The sequence below is a fragment of the Oncorhynchus nerka genome, linkage group LG1 (assembly GCF_034236695.1).
Source record: "Oncorhynchus nerka isolate Pitt River linkage group LG1, Oner_Uvic_2.0, whole genome shotgun sequence".
NCBI classification, from domain to species: Eukaryota; Metazoa; Chordata; class Actinopteri; order Salmoniformes; family Salmonidae; genus Oncorhynchus; species Oncorhynchus nerka.
Window position 1 is genome coordinate 27,310,813 of NC_088396.1, and position 19,135 is coordinate 27,329,947.

The 19,135-nt window shown below is 41.9% G+C and overlaps 1 protein-coding gene across 1 annotated transcript in view; it reads right to left on the reverse strand.

Moving 5' to 3' along the window:
- Positions 1-3,134, reverse strand: part of LOC115128466 (anosmin-1-like) — a 63,612-nt gene extending 60,478 nt beyond the window's left edge. Inside the window, exon 1 of the mRNA XM_029658326.2 lies at positions 2,861-3,134. Within this exon, the coding sequence (XP_029514186.1) occupies positions 2,861-3,055 (195 nt within the window). The 5' untranslated portion in view covers positions 3,056-3,134. The remainder of the gene's footprint in view (positions 1-2,860) is intronic.
- Between the last annotated feature and the right edge of the window lie 16,001 nt (positions 3,135-19,135).

Genomic DNA, 19,135 nt, shown 5'->3' on the forward strand with positions numbered 1-19,135 from the left:
AAAAGGTCATGCCTTTTTCCAACTCTGTATCTGTTCTTGCTGAGCTCAGTAACTCATCACTGACAATTATCCTTGGATCCTGATTCGGCCAAGTTCAAAGGAGGACTTGTGTGGGAGTTTACAGCTTCAACTGCTAAAATGTTTTATTTCAACATGCAAAAAATGTATGTATAACTTCTACAAAGGACAATATAAAAAAACGTACACCCCCTTCAACTTTTTCACATTATGCTTCCTTCATTTTTTCTAATAATGGATTCAATTAGATTTTTTTCATACAGATCTACATAACCTAACTCTGAGATAGGGTTTTATTTTCTCATACAGATCTACATAACCTAACTCTGAGATAGGGTTTTATTTTCTCATACAGATCTACATAACCTAACTCTGAGATAGGGTTTTATTTTTTTCTGGGGGAGGATTAAACACATTTTTATGCAAAATACACCAGAGTTGCTTTCAAAGAGGTGTTGAATGTGCCTGACCAATCAAGTCTCAGTCAGACTTAAATCTGCTTTAAAAAAAAGAAAAAAATCAAACACACGGTTTAAATATCACTGTCCATCGATGATCCCCATACAAATTTACTGCGTCTGTGCAATTTTGACAAAAACGATGGATATATGATGCCCTAAGAGTTGTGCAAAGTTGGTAAAATATTTATAAAATTATTCACAGCTGTAATGGCTACCAAAGGTCCTTCCACCAAGTATTAACTCAGGGGTGTGGAGACTTATCCAATTATGATATTTCAGGGGAGGTGTTTCTTAATTTGTAACATTTTCAAAAAACTTTCTTTCACTTCGAAAATTTGTTGTAGGTTGTGTAGAATTTTTAAAATATAATTAAGTCACTAAACTTTTTTTTAAAAACGTTTCTATAGGCGTATTGCTGAAAAGGGTCTATTTCCATGAAACTGGAAACGTTGTGTGTCTTGGAGTCCTTATAAAGTATTAAATTAATCCTAAGCATGAATGCTTTCTGAGTTGAATTAAGAGGTCTGCAGTCTCAATCATGTTAGAGGTTGGAGGCAAGCCCCCGCCTAGCTGGGCCTGCTCTGTAATGAGATCTGTCAGAGGAAGCAGATCCACCTGTAGGTCGCAGCACGTTGAGCGCTGACTGGGCAGGCTCCAGTGTTATGGCAACAGTACATTAGAGCTTATCACATTTAGCCAAAGTGGGCCTCTGCGTTTAGCAGGAAGGTGACCTCACTGGGGATAGCATCAGTGGGCCAGTGTCCCCGCTATGAGGTGTGATGCTGGCATTTGGTGGCAAGGGTTAGGGCCATGGGCTAGAGCAGGGGGAGGCATGTTTTTCCAGCTGACCAGACCTCCCATTTCCACATGAAAGAGCCTGCTGAGAACACAATGCATTTAACAGTACTCAGTGTATCAACAACAATTGGCTTCTATTCTTGGAGCTCCAAGCATGCTCAACCAGTCCCTTATCACGGAGCAAAAATGCACCTCTCTCTTATAAACACATCCTCCTAATTTCCTGCCCTCTGAACACAACAGAGGTTGAATACAACTTCTGGGGCAGTCAATTATCAGACAATTAACCCATTATAATTGCAGGGGAGTTAATACATTTCATCTCAATCTCTAAGACTTTTCAGTCAAATAGTGATTGATTATAGGCCTCCATATTAAGAACATGGGCAGTGCCGAGAAGTTGTTGAAATTATCTTCAAATTCATTTCGGTGAACTTCACTAGACTAAATGGCCTAATAAAGAATCTGAAATCAAATATATCAATGCTTCCTAACATAAAACCAACTAATATAAAGAGATTAGACAGGAGAGGGAGACAAAGCACTCAATGATAGTTAATAACAGTTGACCAGCTCTCGCCAACATTGATTCCAAAACACACAGCAATCAGTAATGAAATAGAATAGAGAGTATAAGCCCAGACTTCATCCTGCAAATGTTCTTAAGTCAAAACTAAAAACTGACTGCAGATAGGAGGTGAAAGACAGTTGGGGGAAGAAAAGGATCGTTTTACTGTGTCCTTGGAGAGAACAATGTGTCTAGTGGAGGGTGAAAAATAACTTCTGACACCACATACCAAATCACCCAATTAAAAGGTTAATTCCACAGCAAATCACTTCTTCCAACTCAAATTCTAGAAGAGCATCGAAACATGCTTGGTGGTCATCTTCGGTATGCATAATCATATTGTGACCTATTTTCTGGGTTATTGTGGGTGCTAATTGTGAGGTAATTGAATATATGGGGTGAAAAATAAAACTGGTCCATTTTGATAGAGGGCTATAAACAAATCAGATCAAACATCTAACCACAACATTCTTAAGACTCAAAATCAAAAGCAGTCCTCATATTTCTTACTATGGAAAATTAATGAACCAGTTTGACAAAAAAGGTTCACATGCACAAAACAGCAAGGCTATAATGTCCTTCCACTATAATAATAATAATAATAAGTGCCCACAATACAGTATGTACACAATATGCATCAACTTTGCAGCTGTGGAAAGCAAAACCAATAGACTCCAAGTCCTATAGGGTCATCAGCTGCCACTGTTTTAGTCACTGTGTGACAAGTGAAGTCCAACAAAACTATCAGTAGGCTATTCTGTCAGAGAAGAGGCCACATTGTTTATATTTCAGAACCACTTAATTTATGCCTTGTTTCATTTGTAATGTGACAGACGCATTCATGTCCAATAGCCTATTCATCAACTCATCCATATGGGGTGACACACACACACACACACACACACACACACACACACACACACACACACACACACACACACACACACACTTTTTTATTTTGAGGGGGACACATGAAGCGTAAAAGTTGGACAGACTGTGAGCAACACGCTCCTACCTGGGAGTGCTTGAAAAAAGCAGAGATGCGAGTGATATGCAGGCTGAGACATCTCGAGGCGCATCTTGCTCGGTAAATGCTAGCAGTGAAGAACGAGTCATCCTGCCTGGTCCTCGCAGCGAAGGTTCCATGGGTCGACAACACTGTAATCCATAGACACAGGGTTACACATACAGTTAAGCTCCTGGGCAACATTGTCCGACGACGGGTACTGCTTTTTATCCGTTCACTGATCGGGCTACACTGCGTGTTGACTCCGCTGTAGAAACTAAAGAAACTTCAATTATACACTGGGGAGGAGTCAGAACCGCGTGCGCTTTGTGATTGGCGGATACCGTGGTGATTGGCAAATACTGCGAGTGCCTTGCAGCAGGTAGAGATTATGGACTCACTATCAAGCATTTTCAAATATGAATTCTATTTGAGTAGATGGTTTGAATGATTTTGTGCTGAAAATCAATTAGGACAATTGTTATGAATAACATTTATATTCAATGTCACCTCAAATGTATTGGAAATATATTGATTATTTGAACTGTCTCTACCTGCATGTACCAGTGGGTAACCTGTCAGGTGTGAAATGGGAAATGTGTTTTTTTTGCGTATCCCAACTCCCCTGAAACATTCTCAGAGAGTGGCCTCACAGTCAGGTACTCTACAAGAGTGATTGACAGTGACCCTGGAGCAATTAGGGTTAAGTGCCTTGTTCAAGGGCAGATCAACAGATTTTTCATCTTGTCAGCTCAGGGATTCAAGCTAGCAACCTTTTGGTGACTGGCCCAACACTCTAACCACTAGGCTACCTGCCACCTCATGACATTGTAATACTGCATGATAAACAGGGTAGCCTAGTTTATCAGGTCCACTTGGAAAACCTCTATCCTAGTGTGTGCAATGAGACGTTCAACAGATCTTAATTATAGACAATCTCTCCAAAACATAAATGGCTCATACATAAGCAACACCATTTACAGGAAGCTCCACATTTCATGTGTGCAGCGGATTGCAGGAAGTATTCGACCTACTGCCACCTACTGATGACACAATACATCAGAAATGCAGAATAGACAGGTCGTCTAAACCAAGCCCCCCACATATGGCCCCTGGAAAGCCTGCCAACATATCAGGGAATCCCTTTCCACCAGTATGTGCCTCACCGTTAAACAGTAGCTTGGAAAAACTCTTCTACCTGGAAAAAATGTAAACCGCCCTAAAACAAATTCCTCAACATGGTCTCCCAAAATTTGGCATTGTTTCATAGCCCAGGGAATGGAGCAAATATGACATGTAGGAAAAGATTGAAATCTTTGAAGAAGAAGAAAAACAACATCCATCTTTAATAAGAACGTTCCCTAGGGGGTCTACTAGACATTCTTTCTCTGCTGTTCTCAGCTTATGGAGTACTTTCCTGTACACCATTACAGAAGTACTGTAATGAGCTTTTATAAGTGTTGCTCTTAAACAGTCTGCAGAATGGGATCCAAACGGAGACTAACACAATCATTAGATTTTGGCTCAGGTAGCCATGCAGCTCGCCCTAGGCCAGCGATGCTCTGTGCCAAGTACTTCAGCCCTTACCCCTCTCTCTCTCTCTCTCTCTCTCTCTAATGAAATGGGTCTGTTAATACAGCCATACAAATACATCCTGGAAAGCATGAGGCTGCCAGTGCCAAGGATGGGGATCACCCCCAAAATAATAGTTTCTGTTTCCAATAACAATGCAGTTTTTATCATTTACATATTGTATAGCCTCCTGTAGGTTATTAACCCTCTAGACATGTCTGCTAGGGTATGATTTGTGATTATAGAAGAGATAAGGCTTTCTGATGCTGCTGTATGGTGTGTAAACACGTCCCCGTGGCTGCAGAACCCCTATCTGAATGGGTGTCCATTTCCCTGGTGGTCCCAGAGTACAATGTAACTTGTGGTGAGAGATCCCTTGCCACTCTTAAAATATTTAAACACGGATGTCTGTGTACCTTAAAAATGGTGTAATGGCTTAATTTTCTGGCTTATTACAGCCATGTGTGGTAGGGGTTTTATGGTGTGTGGTGAAGGAAACACAGTGCCTGTGTGCGGTCCCAATGTCTCCTACAGCCTGTAGGACATGCATGCATCCCTCCTCTGACCGACTCCAGTGTTTCATTGACTGGGAAAAATCTACCAATACTGAACTCAGGTCATAAAGCCAGAGTAGGAGCGGAGGTGTTTGTCTGGGCAGAGGTGGAACCTGATTTTTCAGCTACCCACGTCACTGTGTTAATTCGCTCCATTAATTACTGTGGGGGTCTCTACTGGCAACTGATGTTTACACACATAAATAAACCAGTGTGTACTTGGCTCAGAAGTCTGAATTCTCTATAATGAGCCATCTATAGGGTAACTACCTAGAAAGTATAAAGAATGCCCTGTTGGCATTCTTCTCTAAAAGGAGATGGGTGAGAGCATAATGCTATCATTGCAATCATTGGTTAGAATCTTTGTGTGTTAATATATTCCAGGACAATGTCAACTGAAGCCCATTAACCAGAACTTCCTTTCTAAAATCCCCTAATCCCTGCATCACCTCTGAATGGCCTGACCCTAACCACCACACCCCATGATCTCTGTTCTGACCTCAACCTTTGACCTCAAGCTGTAGACCCATACACAAAATGGTGCCTTAACATAAACAAAATATCAATGGTAAACCAAACACTGAGAATTGATGTGAAGTACCCTAATTTTCTAGTATCTTGGAGATGATTGAGTCATGAGTCATTGACATGCCAGGTTGTTATGGGTACACTTCCTTGCCTGCAAAATATGTGGAAATAGTGGTGTTTCAGCCAGTTGAGGGCTTCTATATAGGAAACCCTCTGTCAAACTGTCAATCTCACTGAGCATGACTTCCAAGCTGCCGTAGTCTGGTATATTCCACTAGTTGCATGGTCTGCTTTTTCCCCCAGGTTACACAAATATGGGCTTTGACACATGATATGGAAAAAAAAGTTTTTGAATTGATAACAAACCAGCATCCGTTTTCACCCAGTATTGATGTTGTTGAGCGAAGAAGTGCTCAGCACCCATCTTTGATCCCAAAGGCTGCAGGTGTAGTCATTGTTACACACACCTGTGACTGCAGTGGTATGAAGATCAGAAGGGACAAGCATGTACAGGATCCTGACTGATGATCAAGAACAAGATAGCTTGAGTTATTTTAGTGAGGTATGGGCAGACTAAGTACATAAGCTGTAAAATACTCTAGTGTTCAAGCAGTAGCCTATACAATGCATGAAACAAAAGCAGACAGATTGAAAGTTGCCTGCCTCTATGTGTGTACCAATGACATTATCGATCAAATGAAATGAGGTCATTTCGTTTGTATAGGTTCTGATAGTGATTGTGATCATGTTGATCGTTGCTCTTGTTACTTATCCTGTAATGTTCACATTTGATTATTTCATAACTAGCGTCTTTGGAGGAACTGATTATGATTAACTGAAATACATCAAGGTATTAACAGTCCCATGGACCTCCTCACTTTGCCAACTGCCAGTGTTCTTCATTGAAGTCCATGTTCAGGTCATGCAGACTCTGTCAGTCAGTAGCCTAGTCAACACCAACAGTGGTATTATAGATGAGTATCTCTGAACCATAATGGCCTCTGCTACAACCATCACAAACACAATATATAGAGGTCGATGTGGAATGTGTAAGTCACACATATCTTATAAACCCAGTGGGACCCAAATTCAAAATATATGTCCTATTGTACAACAGCTTATAAAACTAACACTGTAAAAGTGTTTAAAAATGTGATCAGTGTTATTTCCTTATAGTTGCTGGGTGATAATACAATCTCCACAGGATCTTCTAATCAGTAGGTTTGCATGGGCGGGAGTTTTGGCTTTCCATGGTGACATCACCTTGCGGTAAATTGGTTAATAGACTCCCCACTCAGACCAATTCCAGACATTCTTAGCAAAATACGTACTTGAGAAATATTTTTTTGCTAGAAAGCTATTTTTGCCAATTTTAATGGAAATCTATTACACTAAGGTACTTAATTGTTACCCAGAAACGGTTTGATATTGATATAAAAACAGCTGTATTGGGCCTTTAACCTTAACCCCTCCAATAAATCCAACACTTTCTGTTGTGGAATGAATGCAGAACACCTTTACATGGCTGGCTCACCTTTCATTTTCACTTCTTCCCCCCCAACACTTTCTATTGGGTCTCAGAGCAGACAATACTATCTATAGCCATTGCATGATATTCTTCAGCCTACTGCACAGAAAACAGACCACTGGCAAAAGAAAGGGACAGTTCCCATACCTCCCATACAAGCCCTCCCAGTCTTTCATCGCTACAGATGATCCCTTATTCAAGCACGACATGATTGCACATTGCTGAGGTCTCTGGGATGATATTGAGATACCGTATAAGCTGCTCAAAAGCCAAAAATAACAGCAAACATGATGATGTCTCATGGCATCATGAGTGCTGACATCTGGGATGACATCATTTCAACAGATACACGTATATCTTCCAAGTGGAGGCAAGTAGGGCTGAAATGGTGCCATTGAAAATACAAGCACTACAGTATCTTAAATTATATAATGATTAGATCTAGATTCTAGTGTAGTCACGAAATGTTTTTCATTCTTGACATGGCGGTTTTATTTCCTACAACCAGGGGGCATCATTTGAGAGAATGTATTTTGGCTTCTTTTGGAACATTTCAATATGCATTGATGACAGTTATCAACTCCTTGCCAATACTACAGACTTTAATCTTGGTTTATCAGATTTAAAAGCCATGACTTAAATTAGTGTCTTTTTTTACATTGGCCAGATATTCCACCATGAGAGCTGGGCTTCATTTCACGGGGTTCTAATAAAATAACTGAGTATGTCACAATTCCAGTCTAAGGAAATTATTACACTCTCCTCAGACTTACAATGGCCCCTCTCAATTTGGTACAGTAGTCTTTGTTTGTAACTCTAGAGTCTAAACTGGACTTAATAGGCAGTATCTATTCACAAGACTTTCCCATATTCCCTGTGACAATATTTATCCTCTATATGAGGTCGGAAAAACTGTTCAGTGTGAAAGAGTTCTAAACATAGACACCCTGGGAACATTGTTCTGACAATCACCAGCAGCTCCCTAAACAACACTGCATTGTGCAGCACTGTAGGCACTCAGATCAGCATGCTGCTATTCTCATCTCTACCATCTCTACAAGCTTCCCAAAGTGGACAGCTTCATTTAGTTATTTCCAATAACTGTAGAATTTAATTATATAGTTTAATGTGCTCAATGTATTTTGATTGATGTGTGAGTGTCCCTCAGCGGCAGTCAGCCGGGTAGAAAGAGGAACTCAATGTTTATTATTTTGCTGGGTGGGCTAACCTTGACTTGTCCACTCTAGCGTCAGCGCATTTAGTGTCCACTAGATGGCAATGCTGCCACACACAACTTTTGGATGCTGAGACCTCTACTTTGTTTCGTACTTTTTATTTGGAAATAATTATTTCCAGGAGAAGATTCAGCATTAATAGTAAACAATGGATAAATACTTTTGTTTTTATTGTCTGAGGATCATAATGACCAAAATAAGAAATATAATGGAAAATAGAACAGGTCTTGGATTCTAAATGGGTTTTGTTTTCTCTCTCCTCTCTTACTGTCTCTCTCTCTCTCACACAAACACACACACACACACACACACACACACACACACACACACACACACACACACACACACACAAACATATACAACATTTGTATAATGATTTTCTGACCTTTTTTGCTAGATGATATAATGATTGGCATTGTTCTATCACTCTCGTCTCACCTGGTAAACTATCATCAGGAAGGGCTTGTCAACCTTATATGAATGACCTTTATCATGATGAGATAAATACTGCTTGTCTTTTCCTCCAGTCCACCTTACACAACACCTTTCCTCTGCCACATGCAAAATCCCTGGCCCATACTGCATACAGCCAGTGTCATTGATATGTGTCTTTGTAGGGACTAGGGCCTGCAGCTCAGTAATTAAGTAGACCCAATGCATACAAACAATCCTGTAAGTAAAACCAGGTGATAGTGTGGGGTGACAGCTCACTTAGCTGCATTACAACTGTCATTGGCTGCCTGGACTGAGTGGATGGCCCCATTACACAGCAATATGCTGACATGACAAAACTCTGGGCTGAATCCACTGACTACACAGCAGTAACTAGCTATAGCATACATCCCCATCCCCCAGCAAACAATACATTGTCAGTAGCAGATCTCCAGTGAGATTTACATTTACTAATTTCTCTCTGTATAAATCATAAATTGTTTAAGATGTATCCAGGCTGTTAGGTGGAAATCATTAACCATATCCGAAGCATTTAGTTGCCCATAGGGGGCATTGTGGAAGGTAAAAACCAGACACTATTGGCTGAGATGTGTCATGTTAGTACTGTATGTGGCTTGCTTTCCTCTTTTATGAAATTGAATCCTGTTTTATAATGTATAAATATCATCAAGGTCTAATTGCATACTAAAACAGGTTTTGTCCTTCACAATGTTGTTATTGGATAGCATTGCGGTGGTGGTAAACATTGGTTTGAATTAAAGTTCAATTAAAGAAACCTGGAATTGCTGACATTTCAACTAGCAGTACCATTAAAGTAATCTGCATTGCACATGCTGGGGCACACTTCATGCTATAGCAAAAACATACCCTATGACGCCAGTGCTCTTTTCAGACATTCTATTTTGGCTATTGAAATCAGAGACAATGTCACCAAATATCATGTCTGGCTGTGGAGAAGGACCTTTAATATTAATTTAGGCTATATTACAATCTAAAAGCTTTTGTATGTTTACTTTCCAACGAGACTATTTATACATGAAATGATCATTAGAAAGCAAATTACGGACTCCTCTTTAAATCTGCGTATTCCTCCAAAGCTCAGTTGTCCTGAGTCTGCACAACTCTGCCAGGACCTAGGATCAAGAGAGACACTTAAGTGTTTTAGTACTATATCACTTGACACAATGATGAAAATAATCATGGCCTCTAAACCTTCAAGCTGCATACTGGACCCTATTCCAACTAAGCTACTGAAAGAGCTAGTTCCTGTGCTTGGCCCTCCTATGTTGAACATAATAAACAGCTCTCTATCCACCAGATGTGTACCAAACTCACTAAAAGTGGCAGCAATAAAGCCTCTCTTGAAAAAGCCAAACCTTGACCCAGATAATATAAAAAACTATTGGCCTTTATCGAATCTTCCATTCCTCTCAATTTTTGGGGAAAAAGCAGTTGCGCAGCAACTCACTGCCACCCTGAAGACAAACTATGTATACGAAATGCTTCAGTCTGGTTTAAGACCCCACTGAGACGGCACTTGTGAAGGTGGTAAATTACCTTTTAATGGCGTCAGACCGAGGCTCTGCATCTGTCCTCGTGCTACTAGACCTTAGTGCTGCTTTTGATACCATCGATCACCACATTCTTTTGGAGAGATTGGAAACCCAAATTGGTCTACACGGACAAGTTCTGGCCTGGTTTGGTCTGTCGGAAAGATTTGTCTCTGTGAATGGATTGTCCTCTGACAAATCAACTGTACATTTCGGTGTTCCTCAAGGTTCCGTTTTAGGACCACTATTGTTTTCACTATATATTTTACCTCTTGGGGATGTCATTCGAAAACATAATGTTAACTTTCACTGCTATGCGGATGACACACAGCTGTACATTTCATTGAAACATGGTGAAGCCCCAAAATTGCCCTCGCTAGAAGCCTGTGTTTCAGACATAAGGAAGTGGATGGCTGCAAACTTTCTACTATTAAACTCGGACAAAACAGAGATGCTTGTTCTAGATCCCAAGAAACAAAGAGATCTTCTGTTGAATCTGACAATTAATCTTGATGGTTGTACAGTCGTCTCAAATAAAACTGTGAAGGACCTCGGCGTTACTCTGGACCCTGATCTCTCTTTTGACGAACATATCAAGACTGTTTCAAGGACAGCTTTTTTCCATCTACGTAACATTGCAAAAATCTGAAACTTTCTGGCCAAAAATGATGCAGAAAAATGTATCCATGCTTTGTTACTTCTAGGTTAGACTACTGCAATGCTCTACTTTCCGGCTACCCGGATAAAGCAAGGCGTTCTCCTATAGAGCTCCATTTTTATGGAATGGTCTGCCTACCCATGTGAGATACGCAGACTCGGTCGCAACCTTTAAGTCTTTACTGAAGACTCATCTCTTCAGTAGGTCATATGATTGAGTGTAGTCTGGCCCAGGAGTGTGAAGGTGAACGGAAAGGCTCTGGAGCAACGAACCGCCCTTGCTGTCTCTGCCTGGCCGGTTCCCCTCTCTCCACTGGGATTCTCTGCCTCTAACCCTATTACAAGGGCTGAGTCACTGGCTTACTGGTGCTCTTCCATGCCGTCCCTAGGAGGGGTGCGTCACTTGAGTGGGTTGAGTCACTGACGTGATCTTCCTGTCTGGGTTGGTGACCCCCTTTGGGTTGTGCCGTGGCGGAGATCTTTGTGGGCTAAACTCTGCCTTGTCTCAGGATGGTAAGTTGGTGGTTGAAGATATCCCTCTAGTGGTGTGGGGGCTGTGCTTTGGCAAAGTGGGTGGGGTTATATCCTTCCTGTTTGGCCCTGTCCGGGGGTGTCCTCGGATGGGGCCACAGTGTCTCCTGACCCCTCCTGTCTCAGCCTCCAGTATTTATGCTGCAGTAGTTTATGTGTCAGGGGGCTAGGGTCAGTTTGTTATATCTGGAGTACTTCTCCTGTCTTATCCGGTGTCCTGTGTGAATTTAAGTATGCTCTCTCTAATTCTCTCTTTCTTTCTCTCTCTCGGAGGACCTGAGCCCTAGGACCATGCCTCAGGACTACCCGGCATGATGACTCCTTGTTGTCCCCAGTCCACCTGGCCGTGCTGCTGCTCCAGTTTCATCTGTTCTGCCTGCGGCTATGGAACCCTGACCTGTTCACCGGACGTGCTACCTGTCCCAGACCTGCTGTTTTCAACTCTATAGAGACAGCAGGAGCGGGAGTGATACTCTCAATGATCGGCTATGAAAAGCCAACTGACATTTACTCCTGAGGTGCTGACTTGTTGCACCCTCGACAACTACTGTGATTATTATTACTTGACCATGCTGGTAATTTATGAACATTTGAACATCTTGGCCATGTTCTGTTATAATCTCCACCCGGCACAGCCAGAAGAGGACTGACCACCCCTCATAACCTGGTTCCTCTCCAGGTTTTTTCCTAGGTTTTGGCCTTTCTAGGGAGTTTTTCCTAGCCACTGTTTTTCTACACCTGTATTGCTTGCTGTTTGGGGTTTCAGGATGGGTTTCTGTAAAGCACTTTTAGATATCAGCTGATGTAAGAAGGGCTATATAAATACATTTGATTTGATTTGATTTGAATTGAATGTCGATATCATTGCAAATATTGGGCTTTATTTAGCTTTTCTGACATTTTCTTGACCCAAGACATCTTGAGCAGTATTAGATTAGTATTATGCCCAGATTATGAGTAAACAGACTGCAGTTTGGATTCTGATTGTTGTTGTAATAGAGCCAAATAAAGATAGATTTTCTATAAGAGACAACTTCTCAATTATGAAGGGAATTAAGTTGCTTCTCATCCACAGCTATTACCTGTTTTCCACATTATTTTCTACATTCACAGTACATTAGAATACATGACCTCCTAGAGACATAAACTGTAATGCCATTCTGTAGCACTTACTGCTTTAGTGCCTGGTGAGGGAGAGGAAGGAGGAGGGAGGAGATGGGGGGAGGAGAGGAGGGGAGGCAGCAGGATCCACAGGTCATCAACCCTTGACCCCTGACCTCAGCCCTTCAATCTCTGATATGTCTGCTTTTCCCGCCTTTTCTCTCCCTCTCTCCTTCCCTTTGGTCTGTAAGGAATTTGACTATAGCCAAGAAAGAATGCACTGGAGTAACCCTTTGCATTCCTCAGTGTGTGAACATATGTACAGTACCAGACAAAAGGGTTTTTCTTTATTTTTTACTATTTTCTACAATGTAGAATAATAGTGAAGACATCAAAACTATGAAATAACAACTATGGAATCATGTAGTAACCAAAACATTTGATTATATTTGATATTATTCAAAGTAGCCACACTTTGCCTTAATGACAGCTTTGCACACTGTATTCTCTCAACCAGCTTCATGGGGAATGCTTTTCCAACAGTTATGAAGGAGTTCCCACATATGCTGAGCACTTGGTAGCTGCTTTTACTTCACTCTGTGGTCCATCTAATCCCAAACCGTCTCAATTGGTTTGAGGTTGGGGGATTGTGGTGGCCAGGTCATCTGATGCAGCACTCCATCCCTCTCCTTCTTGGTCAAGTAGCCCTTACACAGCCTGGAGGTGTGTTGGGTAATTGTCCTGTTGAAAAACAAATGATAGTCCCACTAAGCCCAAACCAGATGGGATGGTGTATCGCTGCAGAATGCTGTGGTAGCCATGCTGGTTATGTGTGCCTTGAATTCTAAATAAATAACAAGACAGTGTCACCAGCCCAATCACACCTCCTCCTCAATGTTTCAAGGTGGGAACCACACATGCGGAGATCATCCGTTCACCTACTCTGCGTCTCACAAAGACATGGCAGTTGGAACCAAAAATCTCAAATTTGGACTCATCAGAGCAAAGGACGTTAATGTTGAGATGTGAAATATATTTTGATTTGTTTAACGCTTTTTTGGTTACTACATTATTCCATATGTGTTATTTCATAGTTTTTTATGTATTTACTATTATTCTACAATGTAGAAAATAGTCAAAATAAAGAAAAATCCTTGAATGACTAGGTGTGTCCAAACTTTTGACTGGTACTGTATATATTTCCTATCTTAGCAGAGAATTATTGTAGAGCGGCAGGTAGTCTAGTGGTTAAGCGTGTTGAGCCAATAACCCAAAGGTCGCTGGTTTGAATACCTGAGCCACCCCCATTCTCATCGACAGGGCTGTAGTGAAGCATGTTGACAGCTTCAAGTTCCTTGGTGTCCACATCACCAACAAACTATCATGGTCCAAACACACCAAGACAGTCGTGAAGAGGGCACGCCTATTCCCCCTCAGGAGACTGGAAAGATTTGAAATCAAAGAGTTCTACAGCTGCACCATCGAGAGCATCTTGACTGGTTGCATCACTGCCTGATATGGGACCTGCTCTGCCTCTGACCGCAATGGGAGTGGGGGAGGGGTGGTACAGTGTTACACAAAGCCTTCCCTCAGTGCAGTAATATCTAACAAATTACAGAACATATACCCAATACACACAAATCTAAGTAGGAATGACTTAAGACTATATACATATGGACGAGTGATGTCAGAGTGGAACGGACTAAGATACAGTAGAATAGCACAGAAAAACAGTATAGACATATGAGATGAGTAATGCAAGCTATGTATGCATTATTAAGTGAATGAGATACCATAGAATAGTTTAGAAAACACTATATACACATGAGAGGAGTAATGCCAGATACGTAAACATTAAGTAAGATTAACTAAGATACAGTAGAATAGTATAGATGTCACGTCTGCTCCTGCTCCTCCCCTCCGGCGTACGACGTCACCAGAGTACTAACCACCAGTCCTGGCACTCATCATTACGCACACCTGACACTCATCATTACGCACACCTGGCACTCATCATTACGCACACCTGTGATGAATCCCAGGACCGGTGGTTGGTATTCTGGCGACGTCGTACGCCGGAGGGGAGGAGCAGGAGCAGACGTGACAATAGAATACAGTATATACATATGAGATGAGTAATGCCAGATATATAAATATTATTAAAGTGACTAGTTTTCCATTCCTTAAAGTGGCCAGTGATTCCTAGTCTATTCCTATAGGCAGCAGCCTCTAATGTGCTAGTGATGGCTGTTTAAGAGTCTGAAGGCCTTGAGATAGAAGCAGTTTTTCAGTCTCTCGGTCCCAGCTTTGACACACCTGTACTGACCTCGCCTTGATATCCTTGATGATCTTTTTGGCCTTCCTGTGACATCGGGTGCTGTAGGTGTCTTGTAAGGTCTACACCTGTTGTATTCAGCGAATGTGACAAATAAAATGTGATTTTGAGTAGGTCAGACATATCCTGTAAGTCACTCCAGATAAGAGCATTTGCTAAATAACAAAAATAAATGTAATATGTAAGTATAGATCTATGTAAGAAGAAGGTTGTATACATTTGCAGGAAATTGTGTAGTAATATAAAAAGTATATTCAGTCTGTGAAGTCAAATTTCACATGAAGGTAAACATACTGAAATTCTGTGTCTGAAAATAGCTCTGTTTTTCTTGTACGATGTGTTGCTGTGTCTGGAAAATGGGTCTGTATGACATAACAGCACCAAAGAAACCCTAATGCGTCTCCCGCCTGTGTGGCTGCTTGCAGTGGGGGATGGGAGGGATGGGAGTGGGGGAGGGGTGGTTCAGTGTTACTGAGTACACAAAGCCTTTCCTCACACACCCACACGTGCATGCACTCACAGAGGCATACACAGGCGCTGACTCGCGCACACACACTCTAACACACACACAGTAGGCTTCTGTGTTGGTGGGTGGATGGTCTTGGCCCTGCCAGACTGACTCACACCCTGCCTGTGCTCGTAATCTCTTTATGGTATGAATAAAGCAGGAGGGCTTGGGAGCTAAATCCAATATGTTGATGGTACTGCAGCACTGTGAGAAACAGAGACACAGCTGGATAATCCCAGCTAGAGGCTGTGCTTTGCCAGCGCTTCCCAGGCCTAATAACAGACAAACAAGAGTGGTGTGACTAGCAGCACCCTTCCCCCACATCAATATATTACCATCCCCCGCTCTGTGCCGCCTAGAAAGGTCATGTGACCCTCATCAGTCTCCCGCGTTGGGGGAGGGGAAGCAGATTGAACCTGTTCTTTGTTAGGAGGTCAGCCCCAGCACCATGGCAGGAAGTGCTCTTTACCACACATACACTAATAGCTGTGCACACAGGCTACAAATAAAGCCCAGCTCTAAGAATTGGTGTACTTCAGGGCAATTGGTGTACTTCAGGGCAGAAAACTATAGCCAGCTAGACATGTATCTCAGAACACAACATCACCAGAGGCCTGGATAGTGTGGCTACACGTGCAGATATGAAAGTCCATGTTTTTGCTCATTTGACCCATAAATAAGGTAGGCAGGTAGCCTAGTGGTTAGAGCGTTTGGCAAAAAAACAGCAACTTCACTCTAAAGAATTATGTGAATTGTTTGATGTAAAACACTATATAATGTATTTGGGGATTTCCTGTCATAATAACATAGAAATTCCAATTCATTCTATTGATATTCAATTTGACCTATGAATGATGCTTTTGATATACGAGCACATTTAGCAGGCATGCTGAAACCAAATTGTTACTAAATCAAATCAAAACAAATTGGATTGGTCCCATACACATGGTTAGCAGATGCTATTGCGAGTGTAGCGAAATGCTTGTGCTTCCAGTTCCAACAGTGTAGCAATATCTAACATGTGATCTAACAATTCCACAACAACGACCTAATACAAACAAATCTAGGTAAAGGAATGGAATAAGAATATGTACATATATGGATGAGCAATGACTGAGCGGCATTGGCAAGATGCAATAGATGGTATAAAATACAATATGTACAGTGGGGCAAAAAAGTATTTAGTCAGCCACCAATTGTGCAAGTTCTCCCACATAAAAAGATGAGAGAGGCCTGTAATTTTCATCATAGGTACACTTCAACTATGACAGACAAAATTAGAAAAAAAATACAGAAAATCACATTGTAGGATTTTTAATGAATTTATTTGCAAATTATGGTGGAAAATAAGTATTTGGTCACCTACAAACAAGCAAGATTTCTGGCTCTCACAGACCTGTAACTTCTTCTTTCAGAGGCTCCTCTGTCCTCCACTCGTTACCTGTATTCATGGCACCTGTTTGAACTTGTTATCAGTATAAAGGACACCTGTCCAGAACCTCAAACAGTCACACTCCAAACTTCACTATGGCCAAGACCAAAGAGCTGTCAAAGGACACTAGAAACAAAATTGTAGACCTGCACCAGGCTGGGAAGACTAAATCTGCAATAGGTAAGCAGCTTGGTTTGAAGAAATCAACTGTGGGAGCAATTATTAGGAAATGGAAGACATACAAGACCACTGATAACGCAAGATCTCACCCCGTGGGGTCAAAATGATCACAAGAACGGTGAGCAAAAATCCCAGAACCACACGGGGGGACCTAGTGAATGACCTGCAGAGAGCTGGGACCAAAGTAACAAAGCCTACCATCAGTAACACACTACGCCGCCAGGGACTCAAATCCTGCAGTGCCAGACATGTCCCCCTGCTTAAGCCAGTACATGTCCAGGCCTGTCTGAAGTTTGCTAGAGAGCATTTGGATGATCCAGAAGAAGATTGGGAGAATGTCATATGGTCAGATGAAACCAAAATATAACTTTTTGGTAAAAACTCAACTTGTCATGTTTGGAGGACAAAGAATGCTGAGTTGTATCCATCCATTATTACATTATTGTTATTACAACAAGAACACTCAAATTCAGAACAATGCAGTGTTGAGGATCAGTGAAGTAGAGATGTTATTTCCTACCTTCCCCACCTGGGGGCGGCCCGTCAGGAAGTCCAGGACCCAATTGCACAGGGCGGGGTCGAGACCAGGGGTCTCAAGCTTAATGCTGAGCTTGGAAGGCACTATGGTGTTGAATGCTGAGCTGTAGTCAATGAACAGCATTCTTACATAGGTATTCCTCTTGTCCAGATGGGATAGGGCAGTGTGCAGTGTGATGACGATTGCATCGTCTGTGGACCTATCGTGCGGTAAGCAAATTGAAGTGGGTCTAGTTTGACAGGTAAGGTAGAGGTGATATGATCCTTGACTAGTCTCTCAAAGCACTTCATGATGGCAGAAGTAAGTGCTATGGGGTGATAGTCATTTAGTTCAGTTACCTTTGCCTTCTTTGGTACAGGAACAATGGTGGCCGTCTTGAAGCATGTAGGGACAGCAGACTGGGATAGGGAGAGATTGAATATGTCCATAAACACTCCAGCCAGCTGGTCTGTGCATGCTCTGAGGACACAGCTAGGCTACAGTATACAGTTTGTATCATATCACTATCACTGTTGAAATAAAAATGTGGAAACGGGTAACAGTTTACACATGTGAAGTTACACTCTAATAGCAACATAAAAATGTTGTTACATATTACATTAATACCAGCATTGTATTTGTTTGGTCATTACATGGTGGACTGCTTCTCCAATTATTATAATTATTACATTATTGTTATTACAACAAGAACACTCATTTACATCATTACATTTAAGTCATTTAGCAGACGCTCTTATCTAGAGCGACTTACAAATTGGTGCTTTCACCTTATGACATCCAGTGGAACAGCCACTTTACAATAGTGCATCTAGGTCTTTTAGGGGGGGGGGAGAGAAGGATTACTTTATCCTATCCTAGGTATTCCTTAAAGAGGTGGGGTTTCAGGTGTCTCCGGAAGGTGGTGATTGACTCCGCTGTCCTGGCGTCGTGAGGGAGTTTGTTCCACCATTGGGGGGCCAGAGCAGCGAACAGTTTTGACTGGGCTGAGCGGGAACTGTACTTCCTCAGTGGTAGGGAGGCGAGCAGGCCAGAGGTGGATGAACGCAGTGCCCTTGTTTGGGTGTAGGGCCTGATCAGAGCCTGGAGGTACTGAGGTGCCGTTCCCCTCACAGCTCCGTAGGCAAGCACCATGGTCTTGTAGCGGATGCGAGCTTCAACTGGAAGCCAGTGGAGAGAGCGGAGGAGCGGGGTGACGTGAGAGAACTTGGGAAGGTTGAACACCAGACGGGCAATCACAAAGAGATTAATGAAGTACTATGTAATTACAGTGTTATTTCATAGGTATGACTCTATCGCTATCGTTTATAAAGCATGTGCATGGTAGGTAGCCTACTCTGACCTGTAATCTAACCCACAAATGCTGATGCTCCAGATACTCAATGAGTCTAAAGAAGGCCAGTTTTATTGCTTCTTTAATCAGAACAACAGTTTTTTGCTGTGCTAACATAATTGCAAAAGGGTTTTCTAATGATCAATTAGCCTTTTAAAATGATCAACTTGGATTAGCTAACACAATGTGCCATTGGAACACAGGAGTGATGGTGGCTGATAATGGGCCTCTGTATGCCTATATAGATATTCC